The sequence below is a fragment of the Sinocyclocheilus grahami genome, unplaced genomic scaffold, assembly GCF_001515645.1.
Source record: "Sinocyclocheilus grahami isolate Dianchi unplaced genomic scaffold, SAMN03320097.WGS_v1.1 scaffold272.1, whole genome shotgun sequence".
NCBI lineage: Eukaryota > Metazoa > Chordata > Actinopteri > Cypriniformes > Cyprinidae > Sinocyclocheilus > Sinocyclocheilus grahami.
The window spans coordinates 9,315-23,095 of record NW_015505451.1 but is presented as its reverse complement, the minus strand read 5'-3'; the positions used below and the strand labels follow the sequence as shown (position 1 = coordinate 23,095).

At 38.1% G+C, this 13,781-nt stretch overlaps 1 protein-coding gene across 1 annotated transcript in view; it reads left to right on the top strand.

Annotated features, from left to right (window-relative positions):
- Positions 1-12,962, top strand: part of LOC107599827 (cytosolic carboxypeptidase 6-like) — a 71,767-nt gene extending 58,805 nt beyond the window's left edge. The window contains exon 4 of the mRNA XM_016291516.1: positions 12,894-12,962. Within this exon, the coding sequence (XP_016147002.1) occupies positions 12,894-12,914 (21 nt within the window). The 3' untranslated portion in view covers positions 12,915-12,962. The remainder of the gene's footprint in view (positions 1-12,893) is intronic.
- The last annotated feature ends 819 nt before the right edge of the window (positions 12,963-13,781 follow it).

Genomic DNA, 13,781 nt, shown 5'->3' with positions numbered 1-13,781 from the left:
ATGACAAAGGTGATGGTTTGACTGATCCATTTATACTCCAATCTTATAGCGTAGGAGCCTCCACGAGACGGCTCGTGCCGTCAATCCACCGAGCCTGTGCTGTGATGAAGGCTCTGGCCTGAGGATGTAGCAGACAGGCCTTTTAATCTGGGACAGAGGAACACTCGAGGTGATTGATGATTCGGGGGAAGCGCTGGCTAGAGTTCTACCTGAGATGGATCGGTGACTCCAGGCACCGGGCTCAATCCATTTCCATCTCCTCATCGTCGCCACTCTTACTGTCAGTCACTTAATCAGGTCAGAATTATGCGGCAGTCGAGGTGGAGCCACGGAGGATGGTAGACCCATTTTTTGCACTTCTCTGTGCAATAAGCATATATGGTATGCTTTATGCACTTGTGGGGGATGTTTTTTATTAGACCAGCTGTGGTGAGCATGACTGAGCTGTCATTTGCCCATGACCTTGACTTGAAGTTAAAATCACTGCTTGGGACAATGTGGACCTGCAGTGTGAGCGTATCACAATCAGATTACCTTTTGATCTGTCTCTGTCTGTCTGTCAGTCTGTCAATATCTGTCAAAATATATGTTTGTTTGTCTGTCAATATCTATCTTGTATGTCTGTCATTACATCTATGTTTGTCTGTCTGTCTGTCTGTCTGTCTCTCATTAAATCTGTCTGTCTGTCTGTCTCTCCTTAAATCTGTCTGTCTGTCATTACATCTGTCTGTGTCTGTCTGTTATCATGTCGGTTTGTTAGTATCTAACTGTCTGTTTGTCTGTCAATATCCCACTTGTTTATCCACTTATATCTGTCTGTTTGTCTCTCAGTCTGTCTGCCTCTTCATCTGTTTGTCATTTATCTAACTGTCTGTCTGTCATTTTCTGTCTGTCTGTTATTATCTGTCAATTTGTCTGTCATTTTATCTCTCTCTCTCTGTCACTGTTATTTGTCTGTTTACCTGTCATTCTAACTGATTTTCATTCTGTTTGTCTGTAATTCTGTCTCTCTGTCATTTAACTACATGTGTGTGTCTGCCTGTCATTTTATCTGTAAGTCTTTGTCATTCTGCCTAAATATCTGTCTGTGTGCCTGTCATTTTAACGGTCTGTCTGTCCTTTTATCTGTGTAATTCTGTCCGCTTGTCATTTTTGTTAAAAATGTCATTGTCATTGTTTGTTTTCTGTCCAACTGACTGTCTATTCATCCATCTATGAGATGCGTGTGTTGATATTTATGTAAAATGAAAAAAATAAATAAAAGTTTGACTTGATGTGAACTAAGTTCAGAACATGTACCACTATAGCAAATATGACTGAGTCTGTTAAATTTTTACATATAGCATTTGATTGCAGACTTCTTTGGACAGGTCTGTGTTGTTAGGTTTACCTCCAGGTTTACGGATGCGTAGGTGTTCCTGTTGGAGTAACTCCGGGGTCTGTCATTATGCTATCAGTGAATGAGACGGAATGAAACGGCACCCTATTCACTCTAATCAACAGGCTAATCAGTCCAAGCCTCAAGTGTGCTATTGTCACTCAGAAATTGGCCAAAGTCAAGAGGGATTTTCCTGTTGTAGCTTTTCTCTATTCATGAGGCATCCAATCGAAATAATAATAAAAAAACTCTTTTAATCTGTGTGCATTATTTGACAGCCAGTTTGGAAGTACTCTGATTTTTACTAATTCTTTGTCATTCTTTCAAACTCTCCAGTTTAAACAAGGACTCTCGCCACTATAGGGAATACGAGCCATTTCATCAGCACTCCAGGCTCCGCCACAACAAACAAAAAAAAGACGCCAGTCATTGCTGGAGGTCAAATTAGGGACTGTCGAAGAATTTATTGCAGTTGTCTTTCTTTCCTGGAGTGTTCCAAGTCTTGTTCCAGATTTCAAACATTTATGAATAGACTGCAGGATTGTGTTGAATACAGAGCAGAATTAGAGCATCTAGCAGCATGGGCTCCATGAGCTGGATAACCTGATAGTTTTCCCACTTATAATTAACAGTGTTGTGGTGTGGTTCTGCCCCCGCCATGCTGACAGCTGTGTACGACTTTGCCTTTACACAAATTACCGTGAGATCAACACGTTGACAGTTCTTCTATGCTCGCCGTACTTACCACCTGACAGAGTTCTCTCTTTTAAAATTTTCATTTCTCACATAGCGTTAGCGTCGGATCTGGCTGTGAAGATTTAGAGCGTCGATTTCAGACCCCTAATCATATACGCAATAGGGGTGGAGGAACAGATTTGGGGCCAGAATATCGCCTGAACCCTGATGGTATGGTTTGAAGGAAGTTGGTAAAATTCATTGGTGTCCGCAGTGCGGCAGAAGTCATTCCACCAAGCACTTACGGTAGCAAAGCCATTTCCCATAATGTTGTTTCGTTCAGTTTTTTGGCAACAACAATTGTACTTAAACCCAGTGGCTTCAGTGCGCTGCCATTTCTCATTCCCCATCCATTCGTCCGCACAGGGCCCGGTGGAAATTCCTCTCCGCCTCCACAGTAAGGCTGTTTTGTTACACTCATTGCATCTTCCGTCCTAACCTGTTATTCTTGTGCAATTCGATAAATACTGGGTCGCACAGAAGTCTGAGACCACGTTACAATTAAAAAACAACAACAAAAAAAGCTGTCAAATGAGTTAAATAGAAAAATGTGAATTGGTGGGTTTTTGTTAAATGTGAGCCAAAATCATCACAATTAAAAAACCAAAGACTTAAACTACTTCAGTCTGTGTGCAATGAATTTATTTAATACACGAGTTTCACAATTTGAGTTGAATTACTGAAATAAATAAACTTTTCCACGACATTCTAATTTATTGAGATGCACCTGTATATTTAAAATTCAGCATTTTGGATCAAACTTGTGTAATTTGTGAAATCATTAAAACACATATTTGTAGACTTAAATTATTATAGTATAATTTAAAATGAAAAATATTTTATTAAATTAGAAAAAAAAAGCATTAGTGGTCTCAGACTTTTCAACTCACACGTGTCATTTGCCAGTGCTGCTCTGATAGAATTTCTTATTTAAATATGATATAATTTAATTGTATTATTGTATTAATTATGACTTTATTTTACACATACTAATTTTAATTAAATAAAATTATGCATTCATTTACATGCATAAATTAAGTACACAGATTTAGAAGTGTGATCTAGAAACACATATATTTGCATTTTACATGATTTACATGAAAAGAATGTTTTAGGAAACATCTGTACGGTAAAAACTCCCTCTGTGTCTGCTGCCATACTTCATAAGTTCTCTCTTCTCTCAGTTGACCTTCTAACTCCTCATCCCTGCAGAAACTAGTTCTTTCTATCTTTATCTCCTCTTTGTCTCTTCCTCTCCCTCATGTTCTCTTTCTCCTCTTCTCTAATCTCTCTCCCATTTCCCCGTCTGCGCTCAGAGACTGTGTGTGCGCGTGATTTATCAGTGATTTCTCTCTCTCTCTCCGACAGGTAGGGCTGCTGCTGGGATATATTTTAATTACAGATTTAGTCAGAAGTAATTAAGCTTTTATATCAGAAGGGACAGCTCAATACTCCCCTCTATTCTATACAACAATAGATCTGTACACACACACACACACACACACATGCACACACACTCTGAAGGCTACAGATACAGTTCAGACACAAATCTGCAAGGCTGTTTTGCTTTCTTTGGACATTTATCTCAAGTCTGGCAAATGTTTCACCTCCTTCAGTTTCAGCAGCTCTCTGGAACAAAATGCTTGATTCCTATGAGCTTTACTTTTTCAAGGACAGAGACTTGAAGATAGGGACAGGTGATATTTGATTCTACTGAAAACACTTTTCATACAGATTATTTTTAAAATGCTATTTTTATGTTTTGCCAGTTGTGGTTAGTAGAGAAGAGGCTTTCAAAAAGAGGACATTTTTTGTAGAAAGAGTTTGGGGATGAAATCAATAATGCAGATCTGTATATCTCCTATACAAACACACCAATACTTATCATCTGGAGCATATGTACCAAGTCTTTGTGTTTTATTTTTTTTATTCTTGAAAAAAAAAGAAAACTGGTCCCACTTTATATTAGGTGGCCTTTACTATATACTTACATTTAAATTAGTCATTTGATATAATGCACTTATTGTGTGCATACATGTTTTTACATTGTACTTATATTTAAAAAAAATACTTGCTTGTAATTATATCTGTAATTAATTTCTGTAATTACATATATAATTACACTGTTGACCCATCCCTTACACCTACCCATACTACAAAACCTGTCCCTAACCTTGCCCATATCCCACCTTAATAGCAGCAAAATGGTTTTGCAGTACAACATGAACACAATAAGTACATTGTACTTATTTTTTTGATGTAAGCACATAGTAGTTAAGGCTAACTGATATAAAATGGGATCAGACCAACTTTTCTTTTCAACAGTGCTCAACAGCAAGCTGTTTTTTTTCATATATTGGTGAGGATGTAATGAAATATATATATATAAGCTATTTGAAATGAAAAACATTATTATTTTAGATTAGCATTTAAATTTATTGCATATTGCAAATGGAAAAATTAAATTTTTTTAGCTGAACTTTATTTTGTTTTAAATTTAAAACCTTTTTTAGATAAAGAAAGTTTTAATTTATTGCAAATTTTAAACTTTTATTATAATGTAATCCATCATTATCATAATTGTAAGAGAAAAGTTACAAGTTAGACTATTTATTTATTTTATTATATTTTCACATTTTTGTTACCCCCAAATTTAATAATAATAATAATAATAATTTTAAAAGCTATAATGCAACTTCATGATTAGATTCATATGCATGCTTATCTTGGACAATAACGGCATGCAGTGCAAAACATTACTAATTGTAAGATGTAGTGAAAAGGCAGAAATGACCCTTTAGCTGGCCAGAAAGCGGCCCGCTCTTATTGTTGCGTTTTGCACTAAGTGGTGCATCTGTATGGACCCTCTGTTTCACACAGTGGGAATGTAGCTCATATCCTGTAGATGGTGTCCAGTGCATGAGCTGCTTTTCATTGAGTTGGAAAGTTGAAGACAGCAGCAATAACATCTCACCCCTCGCTGAGTGACAGAGCTCTGCCTGTGGATGTGCTCTTGTTAAGCAGCAATTGTGAAGTCTATGTTCCTTTTATGGCGACTACAGCCCATCCGTAGATGCTCTGGAGTCCATAAGCTTGTTAAAAGAGACGGACACACAGAGGAGAGGGGATGCAGGGAACATGATGGCTGTGTGTCTGTGTGTATATGTGTGACACAGATGGAATGACTTCTCTGGGATTACAGTGTGGCTGGGGGAGCAGAGAGGTGGTAATTGCATTTTAATTACAGTGTTGATGGTTTTGTGCCGTGCCAGATGGAAGCTTCTATACAGATACACACAAAATAAATCAGCCCTGTGCTGCAGCCCTCCCCTTTCACCTCAACAACGGTATTCTCTCTCTCACTGTCATTCAGTCTTTTTCTCCCTCTTATTTCTTTACACTCAGCCTGTCTTTTTACCTCTGTGTCTCCACATATACAGTATATTTGTTACAGCTGTTCATATTTTTTCTCTCTCATTCTGTTTCCTCTTTCTTTGTTTTTTTTTTATATCTCGTCATTTCTTTGCCACCAGCATGCTTTAAAAATCCCTCACAAACTCAGTTTGCCACGAGGTCAATGTTAAACTCCAAAGGCAACAAGTATTAGTGCATTTAGCAGCATGTGAGGCTGTGCTCACATTCATTCACACATGAAACCTAAGATAAAGAAGGTGTTTGGATCTCATAGTGTTTCCTGCCAAATTTAACTAGACTAGTGTATGGTTTTCATCTTGAGTGTTCCTGAGCCATTCCAAACTTGAATTTAATAAGATGCCTAATTTATTAGATTTTTCAATCAGCATGATGTTGCAACCACCATATGTCACTGCTGGTATGGGGTTTTTAGATTTGGGTATTGGTAGATATGCACCACACATATTGCTTTGAACTCTGGCAAAAACAACTCTAATTTGGCTTCATTTAATCACAAAATCTATTCCTACTTTGAATGTGGTTAACCATGTAAAGGGTGGTTTCTAACCTTCATTACATATTACAACCAAGACTTCTCAGCTGCTCAACTTAAGGCTGAGACACACTGCATGATTTTCGGCTGTCCCAGACGAAAGATTGGCATCGTGAAACAATCGTGACGATTTCTGTGATCGTGGCTCCTAATTAACTTGGCTATGTCATACAGTGAGAGAGGTTCAAAGACGGCTGTTGTCACAGTCCTGCGACCAAAGATAGCCTACAATAATTTTCTGGCAGTGTCAGAAATTCTGCATGATCCCATCTTTCGGGTACCATCGCGCGCGCTCTAGCTCCACCTCCCCGGCGGTGCGGGCGAGACGGGCCGGTCTCTGGGTGTCATACAGTGAGAGAGGTTCAAAGACGGCTGTTGTCACAGTCCTGCGACCAAAGATAGCCTACAATAATTTTCTGGCAGTGTCAGAAATTCTGCATGATTATCGCACAGTGTGTTTGCAGTTACGACCAACGTTTACTGACCAACCAATAAAAATGCGACATGAAATCAACGCGACATGGCGCTAAAACATAAAACTGCTTACCTCAAGCTCTTATTCCTTCCTCTTTCGCCGCTTCCACTTTTTTCAGCACACATAAAAGCTACAACTGCCAAAGTGTGATTCATTATGCTCTTTATTTACCACTCGCACATGATAATGACGTTTTATTCTTCAATAGAAACGTGCGTCGTAGCCTACGAGTCAATAGGTGTCATCATCATACAGTCTACCTGCATGTCGTACCCAAGTTTATTAGATCCATGTCGCACAGTGTGACCAGCAATGATCTTATAGGATTGCTAAAATCGTGCAGTGTGTAGAAGGCTTTACTTGATCTCTCATCTTTGTTTTTTTTTTATATAGCATATCTTTTTAAGTATAGTATATAAGTATAATGTGACCCTGGACCACAAAACCAGTCATAAGGGTCAATTTTTTGAAATTGAGATTTATACATCATTTAAAAGAACAGTTTTCTTTCATTAAATATTTAAAATTGTAATGTATTCCTATGATGGCAAAGCGAATTTTTCAGCAGCCATTACTCCAGTCTTCAATATCACATGATCCTTCAGAAATCATTCCAGCTCAAATAACGTTTCTTATTATTCTCAATGTTAAACACAGTTGGGCTGCTTAATATTTTGTGGAAAACATAATACATTCCATTGATGAATAAAAAATTCAAAACAGCATTTATTTGAAATATTTTTTGTTGTTGTTGTAAGAATGTACAGTAAATGACCTTACTTTCACTTTTGACCAATTTAATCCATGCTTGATGAAAAAAAAAAGTTTTTCTTTAAAAAGACAAAAATGGACTGACCTCTAAATTTTGAATAGCAGTGTATGTATACCTACACATTTTACTATTTGTATTTATTTATTAATATATTTGACATTGGACAATATCAAGGATGCTTTGTTATTAGGTCAAGCAAACTTGCAACACTACTAAGACTGTTTATGCGAACAGTCTATTTAATATTGTCTATTTGTCTGTATTTAATGTCTTAGGGAAAAACTCCAATGAATACTACATTTCAATTTAGTAATTCATTAAATCGGGAGAGTCGAGTTAGACGTCTGAATTTCCTTTTGCAAAGAAATGTATGATGCAGATCTAATTAAATTTGTCTTCTTGTTCATAATGTTTTCTTGCAGCGTTTTTGTTTTGACTGGCAGTGACGCGCTGTTTTGGCAATCTTTTGTTCCGTTGCCTCCTTTATGCTTTGTAATCTTCTGTCTACATTGCATTAGTCTGAAAAATCCCCATTGATGTGAAAATTTCATTAAAGTTTGACTGAAGCTAAACTAGCAATTTCTCAGAGTCCTTGTGTGAGTCTGGGTTCAAAGTTAAAAGAGAGGACAGTTGACTTTCTCTGACAGTTCAGGCCAGATCTCTTGACTCGTGACAGGACTGGCCTTGGGGGCCGAGATTCAGACCCGAGCTCAGGATTTCAGAGGCCGGATCACCTGTGGCTAGTCTCTGCTCTTTACTAACTGTCTGTTGTAGATAAGCTGTGTGTGATAAGATGTGTGCAGTGAAGGCTCAGAGCCATAGCTGCAAGGGAAATGTGGCTATGTATCACAGGAAGCAACGGCTGCTGGTGAGCTGATAGTAACTTAATAGCTTTATGATACAGGGAGGGGAAAATGCTCGCTGTCTTACCTATTTCAGCCTAATGTCTGTACATACACCCTGACACACACACACACACACACACACAGAGGAGGAGGGGGCGGTAAGTCTGCATGTTATCCGCCAACACTTTTTTCATCTGGTGAAAGAAAAGGTCAGTTTAATCTCAACACAGGCTTATCATACTCTCTTTGCAGTTAACAGAGATTTTTTTAAATCGCCTAACTAATTTTCACCTCCCAATTAATATTTCCAAAACACATTCCTACGCGGGTGAAGATATGTTCAGTCGTGTGTGGCGATAGGTTTCTTGGGCTTAATGGCATTTGCGTGCAGGTCATTTTAATAAATTCATCAATTACAACCGAGTTCAATTTAGTCTAGCCGCGAGCCACTGCAGTGCACAACCGTATTTTCAAGAACATTACAGTTGCTACTCTTTTTAGTTTTTTTTCCTGCCTGCAAAAGCCAGCAGGGTAATTTGCTGAAAAATTACCTGTGTTGCCTTGTAATGTAAGCTAGTCTGTGTAATTTTAAAACGCAGCGACACAAACGCACAATATGCTTGAGCTTTCTGATTGTGCAGCATGAGATGCAACGTCGCTTTTTATTCTCACCTCAGTGTTCATTTTCAAGCAGTTGTTTGTTTTAGTCCTAGTTTTTGTTTTAATAAAAATATCCTTTAAATTGTCAACATTTCATCATGCCATATTCATTACTTTTAGTCATTTGCCATATAATTTTATTTGAAGGGATATTTTATATATTTTTTGTCAGCTGTACATTTGATTTAAAATGGTTTTAAATTAAAATGTTATTAAACAGATCGCCCTTAATGGGACGGAGGCAAGTCTTTTTATATCTCAAATTATTGACTTTCTGAACTCTCAGCTGCTTTATTGTAGTTTAATTCCATTTGTAAGCCGACATGGTGTGTTTTCTCAGAAAACAAGCTAGTCTTGTTAATATTTGGAAGTCGTTTTTCTAATTTAGACTCCTTTACCTCTTTGTTGTGTCAGCATAATTGATTGAACTGATTTTGATTGAATGAGGTCCCATGACTAAACAGGCCAATTAGAGTTTGGGAATGAAATCTGTCGGTTAATGGAATTGTTACAGTTTTATTTTATTCTCAACCGTGTTGTCTGTTTGTATGTTCATATGAGGCCATCGTGTAAACAGGTCATTGTTTGTGTAATAGGTTGCCAAGTTGGGTGTGTGTTTAGCGGGATTACGGGTGATTTCTCTGGCAACACAAAGCTCGGCATAATCTCCTTATCATCAGATGAATTCCCAATAATCCTGTTATGACAGCTAACACTCCGTTGATCACAGAGCCGCTTCACTGGTTAAAAAAAACCCTTTGATTCCTGCCACTGACTCGGGTAAATATGGGGCATTGGATGCCTGCTAATGCTAACTAGATTTTTACATTTCCTGAGGCAAATGTGAGTGATGCTTAGCCTTGCAAAAGTCACTGCCAGGGTGATGGAGTGATTCCCAGGGTGTTGCTATGCAGTTGCTAAGGTGTTAAAGGTGGTTGCAGTGTGTTCTGTGTGGATACTATTACAGGCCCAAGTTTCTGAAGCTTCGTTCAGGAAGGGAAAAATAATCAAATCTGATTTTTCCAAGCCTGATCCCAAGCACCTTCATGATTAAAAGCTTTGTTAAATTGTTCTCCATCTGAACAATCACATTTAGTTTTTTTGTTTTTTTTCAAGTCTATTTGCTTAGAAAAGCAATTGCGTATTTCTCCTCGACAGCACAATTGGAGGTGTTCATTGCTCAGACAATGCAGAAATGTAAATAGTGCAGCAACAAAAATAATTCTGCAATATATATAATAAATTAGCCCTAGGAAGGACTACTAAAAATATAAATTGCATAACTAAGGCATGTGAGGGAACCTGGAGTTTAAAGATGTTCACAATCCAGTATCTCTCATTAGCAAACCATTTGTCTTAATGTGGTCGATACATGCAGATTTAGTGGCCAGAAGTCACATTTTCACAAAGTTTGCAGTAATCGTTCTCTGGACAACCAGCACACTCAACTTATGACCTCTGCACCACCTCCAGAGGTAATTTTGAGGCTCCACAGGTTCCTCTACACTGGAGGGTTCTGAGGTTGAGAACCAAGGCTTGGATTGTCTCACACAGGAAGTTAAATGCTGACACGTCCCTGAAGGGTTTGTGGGTAGTTCAGTAAATGTTCATTTAGGACTGAGATGGCTGAAGCTTACATGTTCTTATGGATTTTACAGTGAAAGATTCTTCACGTTGAGCTCTTTCTGTCTCGCTTACTTTCTCTTTGTCTCTGATCTGCCAGCATTTGTTCATAATGAGATTCCTACAGGACGGGAATTCCAGGGAGAGACAGGCGTCTGACTGTACATGCTGCTGGCTTTCGCTGCAGCCCACATCCTCTGAGACGTGAGAATGATGAAGAAAGAGAGGACAAGAAACACACACACATCAAGTATTGCTAAAGCACAGGCTACTGCCTATTGCTTCTTTCAGTCATCCCTTACTATAGTGGTACAATATTTTCTATTTACCTCTCATTTCTGTTAAAATAAAATCTGTATTGGGAGTTTTTGACCTATTAGGAGATGTGACCTTAAAGGAATAGCTCACCCAAAAATGAAAGTTTGCTGAAAATGTACTCACCCTCAGGCCATCCAAGATGTAGATGAGTTTGTTTCTTTATAAGAACAGATTTGTAAAAATTTAGCATTACATCACTTGCTCACCAATGGATCCACTGCAATGAATGGGTGCCGTTAGAATGCACAAATAGCTGACAAAAACATCACAATAATCCCCAAGTAATCCACACGACTCCAGTCCATCAATTAATTTCTAATGAAGTGAAAAGCTGCTTGTTTGTAAGAAGAAAAAAAAATTTTTTGGGTGGGTGGACTATTCCGAGTTCCAAGTTCTCATATATGCTAGTCGGACGAGATGAATAATGGTTTGTTTAGATGTTCTCCTAAAATCCTACCCTTAAAGTCCATGAAATAAATACCCATGTGAACTCTGCAAGTAATTTGTGCACACAGTTGTCACATTTGAGTCATGTGGGTCATTGTCCTTGCAGTCAACGATATCCAAGTAAATATATGCATTTAGATGCAAAAGTGCATGCGTTTGTGTGAATATGTTTTACTTTATGACATACTAATACACAGTGTTGTGGTTGTTCCAGTTATACATGGAAGCAAGAGGAATAATTGACAGGTCTGGGTTGGTCGTGTATGTGTGTGCTTTACAGGCCCAATTGTGGTGCTTTACGTGAAAAATGCTCCCTCTTTCCCTTTCTCCCTCACTCATCCTCTGACGAGCAAGCGTGTGTCACCCAGAACGAACATGTTTAATTTCCTGTCAGCACTGGGTGTCTTCATTTTTTTTCTGTTAAAGCACAATGCACACGCAGAACCTTGTCAGCCATTTTCATCGGCGATTTCCCCAAGGCCTGTTCCCCTTTTCTGTCTCCTCCCTCAATCATATGGATTCATTAGCTGGGGGTTTAGAGTTTAAAACCCTCCTTCTTCTTCTCCTCTCTTTCCTCTGCTTTGAAGGAGAACCTCCTGAGGTTCCTACAACTGGTTAAGATATTGAATCCGACAGTGTTTAATCTGTACTATGGAGTGTGGTTCTCTGTAAACAATAAGAATATACAATGGCCTCAGAAGTATTTGGACATTTCTGCAATACTTATTTTGTGATAAGTATTTTAATAGGTATTTTCTTTTAAAGAAATTAATAATTTTATTCAGCAAGGACACGTTCAGTTGATCAATAGCAACAGAAGAGAAACATTTATAAATTTAAAACTATTTTCTATTTAAAATAATTGTTGTTTCCCATGAAAACGTTTGAATGCATACGTGAGTTTGTGATATGACATTTGATGTGACTTTTTTTGGTCACTACATAATTCCCATACTTCCATTTAGTTTTAATGACTTTATTATTATTATAAAATATAAAAAATAGTCATATAAAGAATGTGTAGGTGTATCCAGGTGTGACTATAGTGTATCATAAAACCCCTTGAAACTAAACATGTTAGATTCCTTCTGTATCAGTGGGTTATGATGTCTTGCATTATGAATATATGTTACTCTGTATGGAGGCAGTGAGTGATCAACATATGCTTGAGATGTTCTTTGGAATTCACTTGATCATTTTTATTATGCTACATTGTTGTATTCGTGTCTGTTTGTGTGTGCGTGTGAGCATATAGGTGAAACTGAGAGGTTTGTATGTGAGCGAGAGTGTGAAGTGTATGTGTGTGTGTGACTGTCGCCTGGGGAGATGTCAGTGTTTCGTGTGCATATTGAGGCGCGCTGCTCCCATATGATGATTTATTACTTCTTTTAGAGATCCTGCCTGGCATTTAGTGGAGTCATATTGAAACCCACACGCCACCAAAACAAGCTCTGACACTTAGATCTGCTATGCCACATGCAGAGACTGTGTGTGTTTATGTGTGTGTGTGAGAGACAGATTGTTAATTATAGTAGTTCTGGGCCTGGTGGAGCCCATCTTAACTTTACACCAAGTACTGTCCTCTCATCTGTAGAGGTATCATCTGTAAAAAGTTATAAAGTAGTACATTTGTTTCATCTTTCTCTTTTTTCCCTTTCTCTCTGGTTCTCCAGAGGGAAACAGACAGCAGATAATAGGTATGAAGAAAGATCCAGGCTCTGGTGTTCCATACTAGGAGTGTAGCAGTCCATAGTAGGTATACCAGAGGTCAGAGTCAATTTCAAAAGGAGCATTTACTCTATATCCAGTCCACACCTTCACGCTCTTGATCATAAAGCACCGCTTTTAATGTGTGTGGCCAGATTTGATCAACAAACACCCCCTCTACCCTTGTGATTCCTCCAGTGGACAATGTTTTTAAAGATGTGGGGGTTTAGGTTCTGCCTGGAGATTACTGGTAAGGATTTCATAGACCAGTAGGATGTTTACTAAGCCACAGTGTCACAGAGATGATGGTGCATGTTGTATATATAATTAGTGATGCTCGCTAATGCTTATGCGTGTTTGAACAAACCCCTAACCCTAAGCAAATTGCTATGTCAACTTATCCTTCACTAATTGGGTGTGGACATGGATTATACTGTATTTCAAGTCATGCAGCATGCCAGGGAGATGTGTGCGCTTACAGTACCTGGCTATACTTGTGATGGGACTAAAGGCCTGTTCACACCAAGGATACCTATAACGCACACTGCAGTTATATCGTCTGCTACATTAAATGATCAAGCTCTTTAAAGTCATTTGTATTCTGATTGACTGTGAATTTTTATCATTAATCAAAACTTTGCAAAACTACATATTTTCAAAAACAACTAGTTGTTGGGTTGCCCGAATGACTGATTTATTTGTATGTAAGAAGCCCTGTATTTAGGCTAGTTTAGGTTCAATTGGGGTGTTTTTAGGAAGCGTTTACAATAATACATTTATGGAATGTATTTCTTTCTTCCTTTCAAAATTAAAATAAATTATCAAATAATAAAATGAGTTAAATGCCCTCTCAA